Here is a 25316-nt window from a genome sequence, read left to right as displayed (position 1 = left end):
GTACGCACTGGTCTATGCCATTTTATACAGGGTGCTTGAGCATCTATGGATTTTCGAATCTGTGGGGTGCGGGGGAGTCCTGGAACCAACAACCCCCTGTGCATACTAAGGGATAACCAAGTTCTGGGGGAGTCAAAGGTTACACGTGAATTTTCAACCGCAAGGGGGTTGTGCCCCTAACACCCAAGTTGTTCAAGAGTCATGTGTATTTGACATCCTATGCAATCTTTTCAACAGAAGAAGAAAAATATACTGACCAGTCCACACTGCTTATCTATAGTATTTCAAATGCAATCATTAAACTTTCATTGCAGATTTCCAATTTTGAATCTTGTGATTTAAGTTAGAATTAGCATCCCAAATTGCCACTGTTAATGGGTGAACTGATAAAACCAAGCCTCTGCCTCTGAACCATGACCTATCCAGCCAAGCACACTACTAAACTTTCCTTCTCCACACTACTTCTGCATCTGATCCCTACTTCCACTGTTACACATTATCAACTTATATGTGTATGTAGCTACCAAGCACATAGTACCACTCAATAAATGTTTGTTGAAGAAATATAAGTATTTCTAATTCAGTAAGATGACTTATCTCAACAAACCAAAGACTCATACATGTACCTTGATAAGAGGAAGATCCTATCAAGAATGCAAAGCCAACTCCAAAGAGTAAGAACAAACTCGAAACAGCTGTTATCCATTCAACAAACACACTGGCCAACACCTCTGCTGGGTGCTTAAATTACAGAAATGTAAGAAAGACCCACAGGCTATACCAAGGGTCACCAACTATACAGCCCATGAGTGAAACCTGGCCTACTGTCCTTTTGGTAAATAAGGTTTTATTAGAATGCAACCACACTAATTCATTTGCATACTATTAATGCTTTCACATTATAGCAAAATTAAGCAGTTGTGACATTAAGACTATTTGGCCCACAACCCTAAAAGATTTATTATCTGGCCTGTGCACAGAAATCTTGCTAATCCCTGGCCTAAGAGCAAATTCATAGTCCATGTAGATCTAAGAGCCAATGGTTTAATTGTTCCTAGGGAGCAAAGGGATTGATCAGGTCAAGCTTCCTGCACGAAATGATGAGCTGGGACTTTAAGTGCAGACGGGGAAGCAGCCTGACAGAACTGAGAGAGAACGTCCAGGGTACAGTTAATCACATGGGAGAAGGGCTGGCAGCCACGGGTTACAGAAACTGCAGGACAGCGGAGCTGCCAGAGCGTGGTGAAAGTCTGAATTGGAGAGAAGGGCACTGTAAACTGCACACGCCAAGGAGAGTTTGTATGTTAACAATACATAACACTCTGTGTTTATACTTCTCAGAAAAAAATCAAAAACAGACACATAAAAGCAAACCATGTAGACAAGAACAGATAAGAAACTAACAAAAGATGCAGAAGAAATACAGGCATTGAACACAGGAGAGATAAAAGGTGAGGTCAGAAAGACCTTTTTAAGTCCCTTGTTTTTTAAATCACATGAACACATTGCCTATTCTAAAATTAAATATTAAAAAGGGTGGATTTTCACATCAATAAAGAGGAAACCACCAAGCTGGAAAAAAAATTTTAAAGAAAAAAGGGTGGATTTTGTCATAAAGTAAGTATTAAAGGGATTTAAGTGAGGAGTGATGAGAACAGACAGGCAGTTTAGATTACTCTGTAGATGCAACGCGGAGGATGGCTAGAAGGAGCAGAGAGTGATTAGGGAGCTACTAACCGACCACTGACTGTTTACAGCAAATACACTAACAGTGTATTATGGAGTTTACAACATATGATGGAGCAAAACACAGGACAAAAATAAGTCAAAGGTGAAAAGGGAAGTAAAAGAAATATTATTGTAAAATTTACACTTTTTAAAAATGTAATAATGTTAGAGGCAGTCTATGATAAATTAAAGATAAATCATATTAATTTCTACAATAAACATTAAAAGTAACAGTAATACAAACAGGTTTAGATGAAAAGCCAAAAGAGAAAATTAAATGAAATTTTAATTCTTTAAATAAAGTCTTGATTAATCGAGACAAAGGTGGGAACAGAGACACAAAGAAACAAAGAACAGACGAAACAAACTGAAAAGATGGTAATATAAACCCAACCCTACCAGTAACTACATTAAAGTAAACATACTAAGCCTTCTACTTAAAGGACACAGATTCGCAACCTGGATAAAAAACAAGACCCTACTAAATGTTCTTTATGAGAGATACACTTTAAAAATGAGAACACTGATAAACTGAAATTAAGAGGATAAAAAAGATAAAATACTAATTTTTTAAAAAGCCAACATGACCATATTAATATGAGATTTCAAGACAAAATTATTCCCAGAGCCTAAAAATAAAAGACATTTCATAATCCTAAAAGGACCAATTCAAAGTAAACAAAACAGTCTTAAGTGTAGCCAATTAACAATGTTAAAAACATATAAAGCAAAAATTAACTAAAAGGAAAAACAGATCCCTATGATAGTCAGGGATAACATGTCACATAAAAAAAATTAAAAAAAGAAAAGGAGAAATGAACAGTTACATCAATACTGATAAACTCTAATTAGAGTAGCTGTCCACTGGCGGGAGTGAAGGGGGTTAAATACGTGGAGGAATAGGATCAAAGGGAAAAATCAAAATGGAATTAAACAGAAATGGAGCCTTACAAAGACTGATGATAGGATTCCCTGTATTAAAGGTATGTGTACATTAATTAAAGACCAAATTTGTAAGAAAATCCTAGTAGTATATTTTTTCCTTACCAGCATCACCGTCAAATTCATAATTCTTCCAAGATTATCAACATAGTAGACACTGTCTTGATACCACGAATCACAGTGTAAGTAATTATACATTCCAAACGCATGCATGTGCTCCAGTGTGTATTGATCATCTCGAAGTTTTACTTCTGCTACCGCTGAAATATAAGAAAAATAAACATACACATCACGGGAGTTTTGTCGCAGATTGTTCCTCTCTGCACAGTGCTTACGGGGCAGAGAAGTCACGCAACGCTAATCACGCAGTGCAAGGGCCTTCAGGCCAGTGCACTGTATCACTCATTCTAACCCAACTTCTGGGCACCACCAGAAACTCCGCGCAGAGGCTGAACAGTGCGTGCGGCTGACAGGGGCCCTGCCCTTACGGGACTTAGAATAAGGTGGCCACAGGAAACAGGGCTTCTCATGCCACAACCTTCCTTTTAGGAATCTCTTCCTTGTAATTGTGAATAAAAAGAACAGAGAAATTCTAAAATTATAGGATTTCCTGTCTCCTGGGCAAATATTAAGTCTACTTCATAAAAGGTTTTATACTTTTTAAAATGACTTTTCTTCATTATCTCATTGACCACACATTAAGAAATAGTGTTTCTGTTGTCTCATTACACAATTATGGAAATAAATGTAAACACAAATAGTGACTTCTCCAAGTTATACTACATTTTTTCCAAGGGTACAGAGCAAAACAATATTACACCTGGAAAAGACACCAGGTTTCATACTTAAATAGAGCTTTATGACTGGAGCATTAGCTGCTTCCATAATTTTAATTTACTTTTCTCCAGCTTTACTGAGATGTAATTGGCACACAACATTGTATAAGTTTAAGGTGTACAACATAATGATTTGATAGATGTATACATTATAAAATGATCACTACAGTAAGTTTACTTAACACATCCATCACCTCACATAGTTACAATTTTTTCTTGTAATGAACACTTTTAAGATCTACTCTCTTAGCTGCTTCCATAAATTGAAATCTGCCGAATGTGATCTCTGCCTCACATTCCTCCTTCCTTCCATACAGAGAGGAACCCTTCCAGTTCAGAGGTGCTGGTGCCTTCTGGTTAACTTCTGTTCGGCTCCAACAGGAAACATGTAAATTGACCAAGCTGGGCCAATACCTCACCTTAATATAAAACTCACCTTACTATTTCCTAATGGGAAGTTTTATTCCAGAATACTCACCTGTTCCTAACTCTATTACCTACTGTGAGTCCTGGCTGACTTATATCCATTCATTCACTTATTCAACAAATATTTTAATAGGCACCAATGATACAATGATGAGCAAAGAGCATAGAATCTAGTATGTTTTTAACACTTATGATTGAGTGGGGAAATGGACATTAATCAAATACTCATAAGACAATATATGATTAAATGTTATTAAGAAAAATTACTGGGTACCACGAGAACATATATGACCATGGTGGCTAATCTACTTGGGGAGAGTAACAAAAGCTTTTAGAAATCTGACCCAAGCTACAGAGGATAAGGTAGAGTTAACTTAAGAAGTATACCCAGACACACGCACACACACACACCTACTTACCACAGGCAGAAGGAAAAGCAGGCAAAAGTAGGAGGAAAAACTTGTTTTCAGAGACCCAAAAGACAACCAAACTGGCTGAAATAACAGAGCTATGGAATTGTACAAGGAAAGACAGTGACGAATAAAGCTAGAGAACTTGGCAGGAGTTGAATCATGAAAGGCCTTGACTTTATTTTCATTTGTTGATAAACTCCATGCAAGAAGAATTTTTTAAGCAGGAGAATAAAATCCAGATTCAACTTTGTAAAAGGACCCCTTTTAAGTACAATATGGGAAACATACCAGAGTAAAGCAGGGGCAAACCCAGGAAGACCCATGGGAGAGCCACTGCAGCCATTCGGGCGGAGGGTGAATGCAGCGTGGAGGCATTTCAGGAGTAGCATCACTGTAACTTTATGGAGTTGACAGAGGCTGAGAAACTGTTACTCTATAACTCCAGTTAGTGTCTATTTTATAAAGAACAATTAGAAATACATATTCCTGATCAGGAGGGGAAAAACAGCAATTCTTGGTTTTCTAGCACCACTGTGTGGATGAAACTCGACACTGCAGGAAATGTACACTGTCCCAAATGGCCCGAAGGGTAACACTAACACTGTGATGACAAATACATTTTCTTCATGATTGTCCTGTTAGTGCACAGGGACACACTGCCTCTGGCCCCATGTGGGAAAGAAAATACCATGTTACTCATCTGGAGTATAAAAGGGCAGGCAGAGCTGAGGAGGAGAAGCGGCTGAGCTCACGGACAAAGCCTCCTCCTAGGAGAGGTGGGGAGGGCGGTCTCCAGGCTTCACTGGGATCTTTGAAACAGCTGAAGAGGAACATCTCTAACAGAGGGCTAAGATGCCATTGTAGTAAATATCTTATTATTTAACATTAGCTTGCATTGGAAATAAAAGAGCTTTGCTGAAAAATACTTTTCTCTTAGTCTTTAAAGAAAAGAACAAGACAAAACAAAACTGAGTGGGAGCCTAATACAAAGGGAATCTCCCCTCTTGACTGAAATTCCTTACGAAACTTATGCATGTAACCTCACAGACTTAGTTTTTCACTCACAAGTCATTTATGGAATGACTACTGTGTGCCTGACACTGTGCACTGAGCAAACACTGGTAAATAAGACAGCAGCCCTGTTAATAATGCTAACAATAGTTAAATTACTGCTTCTTGTCCGTAACATACTATTATGCGGAACCACAGGAAACTACCAATACTCCAAACTCTTTCGACACCACCTAAACGATTCAATCTAATACTTACATAAGCTTAGTATTTTTTTCAAATGGGGGGGGAGAGGCAATGAATGTTAAAACATTAACAAAGGTCAGTTCTCGGACCACGTATCTTCTAATCGTACCCAGTGAGTTAGGTCTCCTTTCCCCTTAGTTACTGAACTTGTTATTTGTGTATAAAGATGTAAAAAAGTAGAGTACGAGTTTGTATTAAAAGTCCTGAAGCAAGATATGGAGTCAGACCGGCTAGAATGAGGGGCACTGCTCTCACTAAACTGTGAAAGATTTCATCACCGACACCCACAGGCAGAAGGAAAATTATACAGATAAAAACATGGATCTACATAATGGAATGAAGTGCACCCGAAATGGCAACTATGGGAAAATTATATAAGATTTTTTATCATTTACATCTCTTTGAGATAATTAACTATTTAAACAAAAATAGTAATATACTGTGAATTTACAATAGTATATAAAAGTAAAATGCAGGACAACAAATGCCTAAAGGCCAGCAGGAAAGATGTGGAGGTCACTGTAAGAGTCTTCCACTGCATGCGAAGTACGGTAATGTCATTTGAATGTACCGTGTAATAAGTTAAAACTGTATACTTACACCCCAAAGCAACTACTAAAACCAAAACAAACAGTTATAGCTTATAAGCCAATGAGGGTGATAAAATGGATTCATAGAAAAATATTCAATCCAAAAGAAGACAGAACAGTGGGAAAAATTCCATTTTCCCAAAGACTAGATGGGACAAACAGAATACCAATAGCAAGATAAAAGACCCAAATGCAACAAAATCAATAATCACATTAAATATAAGCAATTGAATTAAAAGAAAGAGATTGTTAGACTCAGTAACAAAGCAAGACCCAACTATTTCTGCCAATAAAGAAATGCATGTTAAATACTAAGATACAAAGAGAATAAAAGGATGGAAAAAAATATATATGTATACACACATACACACGCACTATGGTAACATTAATCAAAACCAAGCTGAGGTTGCTATGTAAGATCAGGCAGATTTCAGAGCAAAGACTATCACCAAGGTTAAAGGCAGCTACTTCATAATGATAAAGGGGTCAGTTTATCAAGGACACAATGATCGATGTTTATACAATATACCAGAGCTTCAAAATACATGAAACAAAAGCTGACAGATGTGCAAGGAAAATGAGAAAAACCTGCAATTATAGTCTGAGACTTCAATACCCCTCTCTCAATGCAGCATGGATGAACTCAAAGTAACTATGCTGGGTAAAAGGCAACAGACAATAAAAAATACACACTGTATAATTCCACGAATATAAAAATCTAGAAAATGCAAAAAACTAACATATAGGGACAGAAAACACATCAGCAGTTGCTTAGGGACTGAAGGGGGGTACGGGAAGGAACAGAAGGGCACATGGAATTTTGGGAAATGACAGCTAAGTTGAATATCGTGATTGTGGGGATGACTTCGTGAGTATGTACATATGTCAAAACTTGCCAAACTACACAGTTAAATATGTGGCGTTTGTCAGTTATAGCTCAATAAAGCTGTTTAATGGAGTGACATAAAAATAATCTATTATTCATCAGGCATGCTCCAGCTCCAGAGATAAAGCACTGAAAAAGATGAGATGAACAAAAGATGACACGGGACTCAACAGAACTAAACGTTCTAGCGTAGAAAAGACTGGGAACGCTACCAAGGGTCATCGAGTGTATGAGGTGCCAGGTACTACGTAACTATACCGATTCTATAGTGCAGACTCTAACTAGGTAGTCAAGAAGATAATCTCCTGAGATAGTAACCCACAAATCAAGAGGAAAAATGGAGTGTGAGTTAGTCATATGAAATATAGGGGGAAAGTAAATATGTACAAAAATATTGACTAAATAAAGACTATGGGGGAAAAACATTTGTAAAAACATGCCCAGAAATGGACTTGCTGAGTCAAAGGGCAATTACAATTTATTTAAAAAGGTTTTTTTTTTTTAATTCTTTGAAATAAAAGAAAAAGTAACATGTACTGTTTACATAGCATAGGGAATTTTACAATTCAATAACATTATTTAAGACAAGAGACTAGCCTTGGCCAGGCAGCTCAGTTGGTTAGGGCAGGGTGTCAAACTCATTTTCACCAGGGGCATATCAGCCTCGCGGTTGCCTTTAAAGGGCCAAATGTAATTTCAACTCCTTCACAGTTAAGGAGTAGTTACATTTATACAGCCCTAAAATTATTTCGGCCCTTTGAAGGCAACTGCGAGGCTGATGTGGCCCCGGGTGAGAATGAGTTCGACACCCCTGGGTCAGAGAGTCACCCTGGTACACCAAGGTTGTGTCAAGAAACATACAAAACCCCACCAATGAATGCATAAATAAGTAAAACAAATCAACGTTGCTTTCCTCTCTCTCTAAAATCACTCACTCACTCAGTAAAATGCAAGTGAATAAACCTCCAAGCTCTTTGAGACCACAGACCACATCTCCCTCCTCACAGCCTAAATGCAGAGATTCACACACCAGAGGTGCCCACTAACAGTTTGCTGAATTACATGTACACTCTTTGGGACAGTATAAAAGTCTAGTTGTCAGGAGAGGCTCCTCAATCATACCTCGGTATCTCTAGAAATGACAGTTTTAAAAGGAATCAGTCTCTTTATCATCCTCCTCACGTAGGTCTTACAGCAAGCCCTCACGTGAACTACTGCAAAAGCGTTAAGCAGATCTCCCTGTCTCCATTCCTCTCATTTTCCAAATTCAACCTCCACGGAGCCCAATAGTAAACCATTCAAACCCCAAATCGACTTCCCTTCTATACTTAAAACCCTAAATGGCATCATCTCATCACAGCCGGTTGTGCATCCCAAACACAGACTCTTAAGACCAACAGTGGTGAAGTGAGGGGAGAAAAGGGACAACTTAGTGAGTTTTTAATAGTTACTATATTTGATTTAGAGTTATATATTGTGAGATTTCACTTCCTGCTTTTGGTGTTAAAATTATTTTTGAAAGAATGGGTGAGTACATGACAGTTTTTAAGAAACATCTCCACTTGGCAAACTAAAAAGTTGGCAAATCTGCCCTGGCCAGTGTTGCTCAGTGAGTTGGTTGGAGCCTCATCCTATGGACCGAGGGGGTTGCAGGTTTGATTCTAGGTCCGGGCACATGCCTGGGCTGTGGGTCCAGTTTCTGGTCCGGGTGTGTGCAGGGGGCAGCTGATGGATGTTTCCCTCTCAAATGGATGTTTCTTTCCTTCTCTCTTTCTCCTTACTCTCTCTCTAAAATAAGTAAGCATGTTCTTGGGTAAGCATTGAAAAGAAAATTTTTTAAAAGTTGGCCAATCTATAACAGATGAGCTTTATTATTTTTTTTAAGGGCCCATAAAGAAGTCTGGGAAACACAGAGGATAAAGTCCAAAAGACAAACAGTGCCCTCACCTACCTCTCTAAATCCTGTCTCGCTTTCCCAGGAGATTTTTTTCCTCCTTCTCTTCTTCATTCATTCAATTTATTGAGCACCTACTATGCTAAGAGCAATGACAGAGCCATGAGCAAAGGAGAAACATCACTGTCTTCAAGGAGCTCACAGTCTGGTGGAGGAAACAGATGCCAAGTAAATACAGAATTAAAAACTATGTTTGGACTGACTTATGGAGAATGGAATGAAGAAGCCCAAAAGTGGAGACAGGAAGGATAGTCAGGAAGCTATGATAGTCCAGGTAAGAGATAACTGTGATTTGGACAAGGACAGAGGCATGAAAAAGCCAAAATCTTGAGCCGACTGGATTTGCTGACAGATTGAATAGGGGATCTTAATAAAAAAGAAATCACTCCATGACTTCAGCATAAGTAACTACATGGATTTATATGAATAGTCACAATTGTTTATGCCTCCCTGGATCTATGCCACTTGGTACAAGGTTGCTATCATCACTCTATGTGTGACTATATGACTTGCTTAGTTAGGTCAATGGGACAACCACAAACTTATTCCAAGAAGTAGCTTAAAAAAAAATGCTTATGTACTGCTACTTGCCTCTTGGAATAAGTTTGGACTAGGCAGTTAAAGAATGAGAGACCACGTGGAGGACAGCTAAGCAGGGAGGGACCATCTGAAATAATCTTAAACCAGTTATAGCAGAGAACCCCTAAACCTATCAGGAAGTCCAACCAAGATGAGTGGAGAGATACCTAGCAGACCCCTAACGGGACAAAAATGTACAAATGAGCCCAAGCCAACCCTAGAACCACCTACCAGGCCTGATGACCTGTGAGCAACAATAACTGCTTATTTTTTGAGCCAGTGAGTTTTGGGGTGATTTTTTAAATGAATGAACCACCTAAACATGGTGGTACCATTTACTGATATAGGGTGGAAAAGGAAATGGAAAAGAAATGGAATGAAAAGAAAAACCAAGCTCATTTTTTTCTTACCCAGGTCAACTCTTATCTCCCCTTCGAAGCTCAACTTAGATACCCACTTCTCCAGGAAGCTTTCCCAGATCTCCCAGGCTGGTTTGGAATGATACGTAAGTACTACCATTATGTTTTGTACGTATCCCATAGCCTTACCACACTGTTTTATAATTATCTGTTCATTTTTCTTCCCAACTAGCCAATTGCAATCTTATGTTACGGGACTCTCTTAACCATCTTGATATTTGCATGTAACATACAACAGGATCCCGATAGATTTTATAAATGAATTAAACACTTATTACTTACTTGATACTATGAAACTATTAATTAACTAGCACTTTTCAAAATGTGATCTCCTGACAACATTTATTAGAAGCAGCAGGGGGTGTTATTAAATAAAAATGCAACTCTCTGGGCTCTTTATCACCAATGAAAATGCCACTTTACCTTTAAAAAAAAAGTATGAATATTCTGGCCAACTACAGAAAAACAAAACAAGTAAAGTATGGGTACGAAAATCTACTTGTCCTCAAAATTGTCTAGAGATGTTCTCTACAATACGGACAGACCTTAATACAAGGTCTCCCGTAACTGAAAATGCTCTGAACTGCAATGGAGTTTGTCTTTTAAGAAAGGGGTCTCGGCCAGAGGAAACAGGAGCTGGGGGTCCTCCAAGGAGGTGCGGCTTCTCAAAGCACACTCCACAGAGAATGCTCCCGGGAGAAAAGCAAGTTCCGAGCTTTCTCCGCAGCACGGACCACGCCAGGAATGGACAGGCGGCCTCCGCCCAAGCAGCACCCGTGTGTCAGACCTCGGAATCTGGGCGGCCGAGCCCAGAGTGGGGGCCCGTGGTCTCACTACAGCAGAACGGCGAGAAGGTGGCTCCCACGGAGTTCCGCGATGGGCGTCCTTCTCCAGAAACCGCCACCCTGTGACCACCCCGGTCTGACGGGTCCATAAGGAAGGCCCCGGTCGCCTTGCCTGCCCGAATCAGAAAGAAAAAAAATGCGGGAAGGGTCTGGCCCTTTGCAGCCCAAAGGGGTAAGGAAGAGTGCAAGGAGGCGCCGTCGTTTCCCACCTGCATCAAGCTCCAGCTGGTAACAGGGCAGCGGCTCGAGAGAGAGTTTGTAGCCCTCGAATCGGGGATCCAACAGAGGTCTCTTCACCCGCAGGGAGCAATTAGCTGCCACCTCCATCGCCTTCCAGGATCCTGGCCTGAGAATTAATAAAGCTCTTGTTGAAAGGTCCGCGCTTCCCTCGCAGCAACGAGGCCAGGAGGCTGCGTGGGTCCCATCCCAGAAAACACCGCGGTGCGGCATGCCTGCTGGGAAATGTAGTGCCCGTGAGGGAGTGGACTGTTGCATGCTGGGCCGCGTAGTTTTCAGAGACGCACTGCCCGCGCAGCAGCAGGATTTGGACTCTCCTACCCAGAGGGCTGAGCGACCAGGAGGCGGCCCGCGCTTGTTAAATTCTCACATTATAGGCAGGGTGGCGAGACCCCGCCCCGGAAATGCGTGTTCTAGCTTTCTGTGTGCTTAGGCGCCCGAGCTACTGAGGGTCTAAGTCTGGGCAGCCGAAGAGTGTGGTAGGTAACGGTCGTCAGCGCAAGGGTCATTTCGTCGCTGGGAAGGGACGGCCCTCGCCCGCGGTGATGGTGGTGAGCTATGCCCGTGGTCCTCCGGGCCGGGACCCGGGCCCAGCCCAGGCTCCTTTCGATGTGCTGTCTTTCGTTAGCTTCCCCGACCCGCGCTCGCGGGCCTGTAGGGCTCTCCGACAGGGCGTGCTACCGGAGTTGGCCTGTAGCCAGTCCTCGCTTTGTTTTCTGGCTCCTCCCCTCCCGCCTCTCCTGCTGTCTCCGCCCTGTTCTGTTTTCCTAAAGAATGTCTGGACTGGGAGGGATCCCCTAGCGCCCTTGTTTTACCAGTGAGAAAACTGAGGTCTTTAAGAATCGACTTGTCCAAGGTCACTACCGGTATTTTTAAGGGCCAAGGCGAGATTAAGTTCAGTATTCTAGGAATGATACTTTCTGTACCTTAGAATTATTTTGAAAATGTTAGCCTCCAAATACAGAAGCAAACATTTTCTAGTCTTTTCTCAACCCGTCCTCTTTTCTGTTCCACTCCAAAGGGGGGGGGGGGGGGGAATCAACTCTGAAAAGTCTCCGCCAGTCTTCGAGTTTTCATACAGGTCAGATGGGAGACGACAAAACTAATGTTAGCTTGTTTCAAGTTTTACAACCTAACCTTTCTCTTCTTTCTACACAATTTTGATTTTGGTTTTCCTTACTGATAATTGAGAATTTGCCAAGTTAGGCATTAGTTTGGGATCGGTTTTCCCCTTATCCCACCAGCAAGCTTTGATCAAGAGCAAACACAAGTATACTTAACAGCTGGTTTGGTATCGTGATTCTGAATACATCCTAGTGAAAAAAGTAAAGCACTTAGAACCCTACCTGGAAATTTCATTTTTCACCAGGAGTACTTAATCTTTTATTTATATTTAGTTTAAATTATGGCTTCCCCAAAATTCTGAACGCAGTTAAGGTACAGAAGTGATTAGCAGTCAGTTATGTTGTGATGTTTAAAGTTTGGGGGGAGGGGTATGGGCTTAAAACACCTTCCTTCACTTTCTGTCTCAGTGCCTCAGTTTCCTCATCTGTAAAATACAAATTATGTTAATAATACTTACATAAAATAATACGTTCTGGGAGTTAAATGAAATAAAAAACAATGTGTTAGCCCAGTACCAGGCACATAAGTGTGTAATAAATGTCACAATAATTACTATTTAAAGACTCATTTTAATAAAAGGCATATGAGGGATGAAAATTGAGTTCATCAGTGTGACTTCTTAGGATGCAGTGAATATTAAAAGAGTAATGAGATTGTTAACACATTGTTGAAATTTGTCACCCCCGTAGTGGATAGACTGTTAAACATGTTAAGATGCTTGCCTAGAGGATTTAGAAGAAATGCTTTATAAGTGCTTTATATCTGAAAATACATGTTGATATTCAGGTTAGCAAGATGAACAAAGATGCGCAGATGAGAGCAGCGATTAACCAAAAGTTGATAGAAACTGGAGAAAGAGAACGGTGAGTAATAGACTGTGTTAATAAGTTACCCTTAACAGCTGTAAATTATAGTCACGTTATATGTAAGAATCTAAATATGAAGGAACAAAACTGATGTCAGTGGAAAGAATTACAAAAAATAGAGATTGTCAAAAGCTTCAGTTCCTGACATCTGTAAACAATATATATAGTTAGGTCTGTTAAATATTGCAAGACTTAGAGGGAAGTGGGTGATACAGAAAGATGAACAAGAAATGATTGTGTATAATAAGAAAGAATTCTCAAATAACTATAGTTGGAGACATAATGCCACCCAGTTTGTAACAGGGGGACAGCATAATGGAACCAGTTTTAGTTGCCAAGCTCTCTCAACCCAGAGTAGCGTACACTATTCCCACTGTATGAAACATTCCTCTTTTTTTCCCTAATCTTTCTCTACTTCCAGCTTATCTCTCACGTATTAATTTAAATACTTATTCCAGGTATTGGTAACTCCCAAATACCTTGTTCTAGCATAGCATTTAATCACATTGTGTTGTGACCACCTACTTTGCTGGTTTGTGTTTTTCAATATGATCTAAGTTACTTGACAGCAGAAATACCATTGTATGCCCAGTGTCACACTAAGCTCAAAATTAGCCATGTAAATATTTTAAAAATGAACAAAGAAAGTTTGAAAGTGCAAAGGAAAGACTGAGGAATCAAGAAGGGCTTCCAGAAGCAGGGGGATAAATTGTATGAGAGAAATAGATATAAGGAACAGGAAGAATCTTCCCACTCCACTGGGGGGTAAGCTGATCAGTTAAGGTCTCACAGAACAGTACAAGAGCTACTGTAGCTGGGGGAGAAGAATCAGCATTTCCCCGAGCCAGTAACGTAGAGAAGACAGTCTAGGCAGGTGGAACAGAACGTGCAGATTCACAGAGCTTCGTTGCAACATGATGATGTGCTGGGAAGTGTGGAATTGAAGCTAAAGGGTGAAGCTGTGTGGCTGGACCAGTGCACGGTAGGAGTAGATTTTGGGAAAGTGAGATTTTTTTTAATCGAAAATGATAGAAACAACTCAGAAACGGGCTTAACCAAAGGAAATACAGAAGTTCATCTAACCAAAAAGTCTAGAGCTTGAAAATTGCTTCAGGCACCGCTGGGTCCAGGCACTCAAAAATTATCGTCAAGAATATGTTTTTCTTTTCCTCCCTCAGCTCTCCTTCCTCTGTTGGTTTTCTTCTCTGACAAGCCCTACCCACAGAGATGTGTAGTTCAAAATGTATATCCCTCTGCCTCATACCACCTTCCTCCTAGTAGTTGCAGTAAAGACCTAGTTTGATTTCCATAGTACTTTGTAGTAGTAGGCCAGTGATGATCGCCCCTGCCTAGGTCACATTTCCATCACTGGAACCCTTCCCAAATTTCTTACCCTGAGAGCGTGGAGGTTCGTCAAGAAAGGGGGGCAGGAAAATGGATGGTGGGTGTGCAAAGACGTCTGTTGTTGATGTTATCTTTGGGTAGCGGGAGTCATTAAAAGATGATTGAAAGGGGAATGACTAGATCACATTTGCCCTTTAGGAGCGGAAGTTGTGGCAGGGTGGAGGATAGCCTGGAAGCCTTCGTCAGAGATAGAGTTTAGAAGATTATATTGGGTTAACAATGAAAAGCAGTAAAATGGAAAGGAGTACTTATTGTTTTGTTTTTTAAGTAAAATCAGAAATGAGGAAGAAGGTGGAAACTAGAAAGATATCTTAGGAAACAGAGAGGATGGTATTGCAAGTAATGAGTATAGATTACATATATTTTAAATTTGTTTCTGTTTTCATTTATACAGCTTAGTTACTGAGTTTCTGCCATATGCCAGTGTCCTGTTAAGGTGCTGAAGTTATACTAGTGAGCAAAATGAAATTCGTCCTTGCCTGGAGCTTCCATTTTTTGATGGGAGGAAACAGAAAAATGTCAAATATGTCAGGTAGTGATGAGTTCTAAAGTGAAAACAAAGCAGAGAATAATGGGGTATGTTATTTTGGATAGGAAAAAAACAAGGCTTCATTGATAAGAAATTAGAAGGATGTAAGGGAGATGGGAGTCTGTGAGAGCCATCGTCCTGAGAAAGATTTGGGCGTTTTGAGGAGCACATGGAAGCTAATGAGACTGAATAAGTTGGGAGAGGAAAAGAAGAGCTAAAGTCAGGGCGTAGCTGGGAAGAGGGCAGATTGTGGCGTGTCATTTGGGCTGTAGTAGGACATGAAGTCTATTCTGAGTAAATGGGGGAGCCACTGGGGAGTTTTGAGCAGTGGGAGGAGAATGGAAGAGTACAGGGGGGAAAAGCAGGAGGCCAAGTTAGGAGGCTTTTGCAACAATCCAGACGAGACAAGGTGGTAGCTTGTACAAGGGCAGTAATGGCGAAAGATGAGGAGAAACACCTGGATTGCAGGTACATGTTTTAAAACTGGAACCGATAGTGTTTGCTCATGGATTACCTGCATAGTGTAAAACAAAGTTGCAGTGAAGGACGCTGCCAAGTTTTCTAGCTGGAGGAACTGGAAGAATGGAGAACAGGTTAAGGTGGGGGAGAGGCATGACTTGGATTTGGGCCCTGCTAGGGTTGAAAGACCTGATTAAATACTGAGATGAAAATGTCACCCAGTGGAGGTATAGGAATATTGAAAGGGAAGAGATTTGGTTTGGAATGTGACATGGTCAAGCTGAGAAATGAGATGATTCAGGTTGAAGATTGGGGATTTGTAAGAGTGGGTATGGCAGAAGAATAGGAAAGTACTGATAAGAAAATATTTTATTACATCCATGTTGCAATACATACTTTTTTAAACCAGTAAGAAACGAGGAAACCTTGTCAATTAAATTATGATAGGTATGCCGATTACTGAATTGTTAAAATGGGAGAAAAAACACTAGATTCAATGAAATACAAGTATGGTTGATGTATAATTTAGAAGGTTAAAGGAAAAAGGGAGGGGAAGTTGTGGAGGTTAGAGAGAAAAAGTAATGGGGAAGTAAGAGAGCTGAAGGGTAAGAATTTGGTCAAAGAAGGATTTTCGGACTTGTAAGATTTCAGAGGTGCAGCTGCTCCAAGCTCAACTAAAACCCTCCAGAAGTCGTATAAGAGCCACGTACAGACCCACGGTACTCCTGTTGGTGGGGAGAAGTAGCCGTAGCGTAAGAAGGCCAGATCGGAGTTTCTTGAGAAGTATTTTGCCCCCATCCACTTAATTTCTTTTTCTTTTTCTTTTTTTACTGATAATGAAAATGAGGCCCAGAGTTTAAATGACTCTCATAGGATCGAAGAACTATTTAAACTATTTCGTGATAGAACCAAGATTAGGCTGTGGTTAAAGTTTTGTGTCTAGATGGCAGGGAATTTATCATCGAAGAGTTGAACCTTTGATTCAAACGCTCCTGTCTAAGATACTGTACATTGATGTAGTCTAATTTGAAAACACTTCTTTTTCAACAGCCTCAAAGAGTTGCTGAGAGCTAAATTAATTGAATGTGGCTGGAAGGATCAGTTGAAGGCACACTGTAAAGGTAATCAGTTTCATTTAGAAGATACCCTAGTTCCGTTGCTCTCACCTGTGTTGGTTTGGGGTTCACTAGAAAAATCACAGTCAGTATTTTAAAGGTATATTAAGTACTGAGACACGATATTGAACAAATGGAAAATCGACTCTTGTAGTACTGATTTTCTCCTCTTTGTGATAATATTTAGACCTAATTCCTAAATGTTTAGAAATTTTCTTGTGTTTCCCTTAAGGGAGGCAAGATTTTCTCTGGCTTCAAAATGTGGAATCCCACTTATTTCAAAATGAAACATTACTTATTCCTAATATGTTTTATTTATTTTTTTAAAGGTTTTTTTTTTAAGTTTTATTTTTAGAGAGAAGGGAAAGGAGGGAGAAAGAGAGGGAGAGAAGCATGAATGTGTGGTTGCCTCTCATGCGGCCCCCCTACTGGGGACCTGGCCCACAACCCGGGCATGTGCCCTGACTGGGAATTGAACTGGTGACCATTTGGGTTGCGGACCACGCTCAATCCACTGAGCTACACCAGCCAGGCCTAATATGTTTTATTTTGAAAAATTCATTTTAAAAGCTCTTACAGAATTATACTTTTTTTTTTAATGTAGAATGAGAGCTTGTTAAATTGCTTAATGTTGATTGTGGATTACATATGTTACTAATACAAGTCTCCTTACTGGCTCAGCTTTTAGTATAATAGTATTTTGGTTATTTTTAATTATTTCCAATTGTATTGTGATAGTTTTTTACAAGTAATAATAGCAGCTATTTATAACATTAACCCTAAGAAGGCAACCAGACACATTAGTAAAAACATAATGTTGAGGTCATACAGATCTTCACTGGTAAAAGACTAGAGCTGTGTTTCATCTCATGTTTTGATGAGTTATTTAATCTTCATGCCTCAGTTGCCTCACCTGTGAAGGGGGGAAAATGCCCAGCCCATTAGATTATTGTAAATATTAAATGATGTAAACCATCCAGCACATATTAGGGGTTCAATAAATATTAACTACTTTCCGTCCTCTATTTCTTTTGGTGCAGTCTAACGAAAAGAAAGGAACAAAAGACTTCTATGTTTTAATTTTGGACTATGAAGTTATAAGTTGGACACAAATAAGAGCTTTTTTCCCCTCCATTTAAGAGCTGGTATGGTTATAGTGAAATAAGATGTGCGCAGTTAGAAGTTTCCAGCTTTTTACAAATGCTAGATTTGACCTCACAGTTCAAATTCATTCTGTGATATATTTATTAGGTTACTGAGATGGGAGACGAACAGGCTTTTATGATTTTATCTGGTGACTACTTAATGGGTTTAAAGTTGAACTAAATATTCATTAATAAAGAAGTGTCCTCTTTTTTTTTAAGACCAATCTTCACTCTAAAAACATGATCTTAATCCTTCCTCTATGAAAATCTTTCTTACAGATAATGATTTTAAATGATATGATTTGTTTTTTACTTTTGCATAAGAGGTAATTAAAGAAAAAGGACTAGAACACGTTACTGTTGATGACTTGGTGGCTGAAATCACACCAAAAGGCAGAGGTAAGGAACACAGATTGTCTGAAAGGAAACATGTGCTCAAGACAAGATTTTTTCTCTCTTGCCAGTTCAGCTTCTCTTTCTTTCTGCAAGGAAAACCCACATTTCCAACATTATTAGGGTACTTGGTGTTTCCTCATTGGGGAAAATTACAAATGCTTACCTACCTCTTTGATACTTTTGAGTAACAGATGAGATAAGAGTTGTAAAATGTTTTTGCACTGTAAAACAGTGTACAAATAAGTTGATATGGTTGTTAAGACAGATAATTTTTAAAATATGGGATCTTGGAGGGGCAAATATTACCTGAAGCTAAGATGTATGACCTTTATTAGATATGGTCTGACTTCACTTAAATATTTAATAATTCAAAATTTTACTCTCGTCCCTGAGTCATTGCTCTGTCTCTTTGTTTATTAAAAATAAACAAAGCTCTGTCTTCTTGAATGTCTAATTAAGAATTTGGTAGCACCATGACTTCATGTTCAGGGAAATCCATATTTAATATTCATACTACAACCATTTTCATTTCTCCCTTTAATGCCTTGTTTACAGAGAGCAAAGGGAAAGAGGAAATGCATTAACATCAATCCTATATAATACTATCAGGAACTACATTCTGTTGTTATCTCAGATGGAGCTTACATTTTTTTTTCATTCATTTTGAAAAAGTTTAAGTGGAAGCAGGTAAATTAGATGACCTATTGTTTTATCACACAGAAATAGTAAAAAGAATTTTAGGGTAAAAAGTAAATAAGTTTGAAAATAATTACGAGACTCCTAGTTCCCCGGCTGCTTACCTGCTGGGAAGGAGCTGGGGAATCCCCCGGTCATTTCCACCATATCTTTTGGCCTATTTACAGTTACAAAAACCTGACCTTTTCTTTATACATATCTCAGGGAGAGGAAAAATACAGTATTTACTGTTACCCCCATTAATTTATATTTTAAAATAATTTGCCCTAACTTTGTTTTCCATTTTGCTTCTGTAGCTTATGCTTCATGTCTTAACAGCACTTAGGAACTGGTTGTACAGGGTAGAGGTGGTTCTTTGCCTTGTCTTCAACTCGGGTGTCTTGGGCCTATCAGTCCCTTCAGCTTCCCTACTAGAGAAGGTGGAAATAAAGGAAGACGTGGAGACTCTCTCTTATATTCTTAGTCTTCTTCACTGTCAAGAGTAGACGCACTTTATTTTTCTAATATACAGCGAAGTTGACCCTTTTTTTTAGTGTGCAGTTCTGGGAATTTTGTACACATGTATAAATTCATATAGCCACCACATCCATAAAACTCCTTCACACTACCCTTCGTGTCCATTCACAGCCCTTCCCCGACCCCAAGGCAACAGCTTTGTTCTCCATCACCATCACTTTTATTGAAAGTGTGTGTAATATACATACTGATCCCATTTCTAGTGGACTTGAACTGATTGTGTGGCCTTTATTTCTAGGCAGGTTTACATGGAGCTATTTATACAGTGGAGTATCTGTCTCATTTGATTGTGTACTGATTTCTAGGGTTCTTTATGGAAATATTGAACTATGTCTGAAGCTTTCTATTTCCTGTGCGTACAAGCAGAAAACATCAGAAGTGTTAGTAAATTCTTCTAGAGCCCTTACTTATTAATTAGTAGCCAGAAAAGGAACAATTATGTAGATTTGTTTACTGATGTTAAATATTAGTTAAAACTTCAAAGAGCGGGGCTTTTTTTCATTTTTAATTTAGTATTCTGAATAGGTAATATAGTCACGTGGTTCAATTCAAAAAAACAAAAATATGAGAAATATAACCACTGTTGTGGCTTTTGCATCTTTGCTGAGTCAGAGTATGTACATTTATTTCTGTAAAATATTGCTAAATTACCTTCCCCAAAAAGTACCAATTTGCACGCCCACCAGCCAATATCAGGGTGCCATTTTTCCTTTAGTCTTGCCAACAGTATATTGTTGACCTTTGGGTTTTAGCCAATCAGATTAGTGAAACATGTTATCTGAACGTGGTTTTAATTTGCATTTCTATTAAGGTTTACTCCCTCTTACGTTCAAGAACTGTGTTTCTTCTTTATCTCCTGTGCTTATTTTTCTACTAGCCTGCTGATTTCTTATCGAATTGAAGAAATTGTAGAGAGAAATTGTAGCCTGTTTTCTGTAAAGTGTTTTCCCAGTTTTTGTCTTTTGCCTTTGTTTACAGTGATTTTGACCAAGTTTATTAATTTGATGTTGCTTTGGAATTAAATTTATCAATCTGTTACAGCCTCTGTGTTAAAGAAGGCCTTTTTCACTCCTAGTTTAAAGAATTTTCCCATGTTTTCCTCTCAGTGTACAATGTATTTCAGTAATTGATAATGCATTCAAATAAGGAATTGCAACTATACTTTATTTTTCAGATGTTTACCTATTTTTTAATTATAGCATGAGGGTTGTTTATGAAATGAATTATAAATTACAAATTGGTCATCCTGAGTAAAATATCAGATCTCAAATTGACATAGATTATTTGGAATCGTCTTACTCTTGCATATTTATTTTTATGTTTCAGCCCTGGTACCTGACAGTGTAAAGAAGGAGCTTCTACAAAGAATAAGAACATTCCTTGCTCAGCATGCCAGCCTTTAAGATTGAATTAGATTGTGTTGTTTTGTGGTCTTATTTCTGAAAGTAAAACTTGCCATAAATTAGGAATCGCTTTCCCAAAATAAAATCCTTTTTTGTATGATGGTATACAGTTTTCGGTAATGATGTATACATTGTATTGATTTTTTTCCCTAAATGTGTTATTTTAATAAATATCTCATGAATGAGTTTGGAGTTTCCTTGGATCTTGGAATAAATGGGACTTTTCAACAACCCACCAGATTTATTAGAGAAAAAGTCAGCAAGTTATACAGTTTTCTTACTAAGTATGTGCATATTTCTGTGCTAACAACTGAGGAGAAGGAAGCAGCCTCTTCTGATTGTCTAGATACGGTGTATTTCTCTTAAATCCCTATAATATTTTATAATACCTGCCCCATCTTGTACTACAGTTGTTTTATTTCTTCTTTGTTACAAACTCTGAGAGTTAGGACTGGCTCTTTACTCATCTTTATGTGCCTGCCTTATTCCTCAAAGAATTTACCATCCTATCGGAAGAGAGAACATTTGCAAACTGGCTCCATACCAAGCTCCTCTCACATATCTACTCATCTGAACTTTGAAAGCAGAAAGTCTAACTCACATCCCCACATACTAAGGTCAAGAAAGAACTTAATGGGAAATACTCTCCACCCGTAGCTTTACTCTGACATCAAGAATGCCAAATCCAATGGACTCTTGTCTATACTTACGTGACTGCTGCTGGGAACTGAGAACGTTGACCCTCCTGCCACTGGAACTTTCCTCCCAGTCCTCCCACTGGAGTTCCTTCTGTGTCTCGTGGAGTACCTTTGCTGTATGGGACTTGAAGTAATGGTGTTTCTTAGGGCTTGCTCCAGGGCCCTCTGCCAGACTAATGATATGCTTTTCCTGGGAAAATCTCGGGAAACGGGTCGGACCATGACTTCAAATACTAACAGGTTAATAAATGGTAAATTGCATCACCAAACCAGACTTCAGCCCAGCCTCCGTACCCGTATACCCATCTATGGATCAGCTCCCTTGGATGTTCTGTGAACACTCAGACTGAACACACCTAAGATAGTGACTTTTTGCCCTCCAGTAACTACCCCTACTGTATTCCTTATCAATGTGAGCAGTACCTCCCAGCCATACATACTACCTGAGGTGTTTGTTAAAATAGTCATCCGTAAGGTAAGAGGTGTTGCACAAGATTGTGTATTCCTGACAAACCCCCAATCAATGCTTCTGCTGATGGAGGACCACTTGAGTGTGGCAAGGTTGTCGGTTGTCCACTGCCTGCCCTCTAAAGTGCCTTGGTTCAAGCCCAGTGAGTGCAGTTGGCACCTAAAGTTTCCTTGCTCTAGTGGCTCCATGCATCCTCTAGTATGTCTTCCACACTTGCCTAAGTGACCTTACTAAAATTCATCTTCCATTCTTGAAACTACTCAATGGCTCCTAATGGTCTGCAGAGTAAAGTTAGCCATAGCACCTAAGCCCTCTCGATCTGACATTTACTTTCTCTAGTTAAAAGAGTTCCCCAAAGTATCAAGTTGTTTTATGCTATTCTTACTTGGCTTTCAAAATTCTGCCTGAGTTACGTTATTATTTTTTTTATGTATTGATTTTAGAGAGGTAGGGGGAGAGAGAGAGACATGGGTTTGTTGTCCCACTTATTTATGCATTCATTGGTTGATTCTTGTATGTGCCCTGACTGGGGATTGAACCTGCAGCCTTGGCATACTGCCTGAGTTATTAAAACTTTCGACATTTCTATTTGATTTAAATTTTCCACTGCTGTTTTTCTATCAAAAGCACTTGTGCACAATTTCCCTTCAACACAATAGTTCTAGAACTTTGCATGCATTTCCTGGAGGAGAGGGAACATTTTTTTTTCCTCTGTATGGTACTTATTTGTGGGTGAATGGACAAAATAATAAATGAACATTACAGAAGCACAAAAAACGTGAAAGTACAGTTGGTTTGGGGGAAAAGCTTCACATTAATTTTTGGTTCATGTTCCAGAAATACAATTTTACTTCCTGATGAATTTACATTTTTAGTATTGGGACAAACGGGTCTAAATTACGTTAAATGCTGAACCTAAGACACACACACAATTATAAAACCTTACCTCCTAATTTTTTGTTTCATAAAGCAAAGTTAGATGGTAGTTATATTCATGATTCTGCTACCCATTATCAAAGAAAATGGTAGGAAATGATAAACAACAGGTAGTTTTTATTTCATAGTACTGTATATAAAAGCAGACCAAAAATTGCTCACAGAGATACTATTTTAATAGTTCAGAACAAAACATAAAGGGAAAAAGTTATGAAAATAGTTCGAGATGGAACAAAAAATTGAGTTGAACATAATAGCAATTAAAATACTAAAGACACTAGCTTTAAAACAATAGTGCTAAGAAATCCATCTCTAGGATTTTTTTTTTGACATCTTCAAAATGTCTTGTAGTTTGCATCTAGAACTATCGGTATCTTTCCAATAAACCAACTTTGCGAACATTTTGACTCACATCATTGATTTATGTTAACCAGGAATACATTCTTTAAGATCTTGCACTCTTTCACGTTCAGTGTTGGTGGTTACATGACTGCATCAGGTGTGTAAAATACTAATTAGGGCTAGTATAAGCTTTTCTCATATAGGGGTAAAGAAGATCCAACTAAATTATTTAGGTGATCACTTTGCTTTGGCATACAACGGCATCAGTTGGGTGAGTAGTGCCAAGCTAGGGCCTGCTGATGCAGGGGACTGGTAATTGAATATGGGACTTTTCATAACTCGGTAACAGTCTCCATTGAACTCAAGAGAATTGTGACAGCTGCTCAGTAGCTGATGTTGGAAGCGATCCAACGTGCGGGTATGTTTTTTAACCCTTCTTGTAAGTTGCCATCTCAGGTTACTCGGTGACTTCATGAAACCCTTCATATTTACCACGTGAAACCACACAAAGTCACTGGATGAATCCACCAAGAAAACTAACAGGTACAATCAAGCAATTTGAGTTCAACTCTCATCTATGACACTGAATTATCAGGTAAGGCTGCCTCGTCTGCCTCAGTTTTCGCATCTGCATAATAGGTCTGATAATGCTGAACTGGCAAGAATTCATTTAAAAACTAAATGCTATTAACAGGATAATCATAAAAAGCTATATGGATTCATTTTACCCCTAAGAAGAACTCTAGAAATATGTATTTACTGTGTGCTTTCTAGATTGATGCAGACACATAAATTACACTTATGTGGAAAATAGCTGCTTTTATTTTTCAGAAATTCCTAGATAACATGAGTTACCATAAGAATTACTACAAAAATAAAGATTGCCGACATTATTTGATTGGAACAGAATAAATACTACTATTACAGAATTTAGCAGGAAGGACTGAAATTATCTAGTCATTTTCACCCCCATTTTACACAGTTCATGTCACAGAGGAGTTTATCTTTTGATCCTATTTATCTTTTTGATACATTTGTCTTTGATCCTAAGTGAGTGATGGAGTTAATTCTTGGTACATTCTTTTAAATGAATGAATTAATAAATAAATGAGACTAGGGAAAGAAATTTGGCATGTGCCTTCTTATTCCAGACTTCAAATTACATTTGGTTATTCTGCTTTTCAGCCACCAGAGGGCACTCGAAGCCTGTATTTTGGTCTTCTCTGGGGCTCTGTAAAAGCTCTTCACAGGTCCAAGTCCAGCTCAGGCCAGGCAGTGTTTTCACGGTGTAAGGGCTATTGAATTGAAACGTAATTGTGAAGACCTCAGACTGTGTTGCTGTTATAAATTCGGATGAAACTACAGTGAGATGCAGATATTATTGGGACCATTTTTAGAAACCAATTCACTAATGCAAGAAGCAATTTAATTTAAATCAAGTACACTGTACACCATGACTAAACTATTTCTATGTCGGTTACTTTATCAAAAAATAGCAGAGTGAAAGAAAATAATTTCCAGTGTCTGTAATGCTGCTCTTTTATATAAGACCCTTTTAAAGGCATAATATTCATATATTCCTTTTTCATACTCTGTCGCTTTGTTCCTTTTGGAAAGTATAGAGAATTATATAGAGCTAAAACCATGTGAACATTCAATGAATGTTAGGTTATCGTGACAACGGTGAATAAAGGCAATAAATGAAAGTAGAGAGAACCTCTACTCACGGTTTAATGTTGCTCGTAAAATAGTTGTAGGTACAAGAGCAGGTGCCAATATTTACCACATCTGTAAAGGACTCTGGCTTGGTGCCTGGGATCACCAGAAGTAAGGGAAGATAAATGACTTTCAATTACTGTATACCTTCTCATTCCCAAAGTCCTTGCTGAGGGCACACCTTTGAAAATCTGCTCTTCCTAGACAGCCACTTACATGGGTTTTGACACGGTAAGAGGCACAAGGCAGAATAACCGAACGGGAGAGTCCGTTAAAGCGCAGCCGGTCTGGCGCACCGGTGATTTAGGTAGCGATACACATTGTGTACTTTGGGGAGCACCCAGTTTGGCTGAAATAATTTGTGAGCAAGTGCTCTAGTTGTCTTCATT

At 39.0% G+C, this 25316-nt stretch overlaps 2 protein-coding genes across 3 annotated transcripts in view; one reads left to right on the top strand and one right to left on the bottom strand.

Annotated features, from left to right (window-relative positions):
- Window positions 1–11422, bottom strand: part of NUDCD1 (NudC domain containing 1) — a 55753-nt gene extending 44331 nt beyond the window's left edge. The window contains exons 1-2 of the mRNA XM_024572172.4: window positions 11085–11422; window positions 2776–2930 (exon numbers count right to left, since the gene is read on the bottom strand). Coding sequence (XP_024427940.2) covers window positions 2776–2930; window positions 11085–11370 — 441 coding nt within the window. The 5' untranslated portion in view covers window positions 11371–11422. The remainder of the gene's footprint in view (window positions 1–2775; window positions 2931–11084) is intronic.
- A 26-nt stretch (window positions 11423–11448) lies between these two features.
- ENY2 (ENY2 transcription and export complex 2 subunit) lies at window positions 11449–22526 on the top strand. 2 transcript variants are annotated; one of them, XM_024572225.4, is made up of 5 exons: window positions 11449–11591; window positions 13024–13100; window positions 16546–16616; window positions 18080–18154; window positions 20690–22526. In XM_024572225.4, the coding sequence occupies exons 2-5, from the start codon at window positions 13033–13035 to the stop codon at window positions 20764–20766; spliced, it is 291 nt and encodes a 96-aa protein (XP_024427993.1). In that variant the 5' UTR covers window positions 11449–11591; window positions 13024–13032; the 3' UTR covers window positions 20767–22526. The 2 variants fall into 2 exon arrangements, with proteins under 2 accessions (XP_024427993.1, XP_024427992.1); XM_024572224.4 differs by having other exon boundaries at window positions 11507–11663.
- The last annotated feature ends 2790 nt before the right edge of the window (window positions 22527–25316 follow it).

This window comes from Desmodus rotundus, chromosome 8, assembly GCF_022682495.2.
Source record: "Desmodus rotundus isolate HL8 chromosome 8, HLdesRot8A.1, whole genome shotgun sequence".
NCBI classification, from domain to species: domain Eukaryota; kingdom Metazoa; phylum Chordata; class Mammalia; order Chiroptera; family Phyllostomidae; genus Desmodus; species Desmodus rotundus.
This window is presented reverse-complemented; position numbering and strand designations above follow the sequence as displayed.

Coding starts and splice junctions, on each gene's coding strand:
- ENY2 (XM_024572224.4), top strand. Junction 16,617..18,079: donor GTTGAAGGCACACTGTAAAG/GTAATCAGTTTC, acceptor CTTTTGCATAAG/AGGTAATTAAAGAAAAAGGA. Junction 18,155..20,689: donor AATCACACCAAAAGGCAGAG/GTAAGGAACACA, acceptor TTTATGTTTCAG/CCCTGGTACCTGACAGTGTA.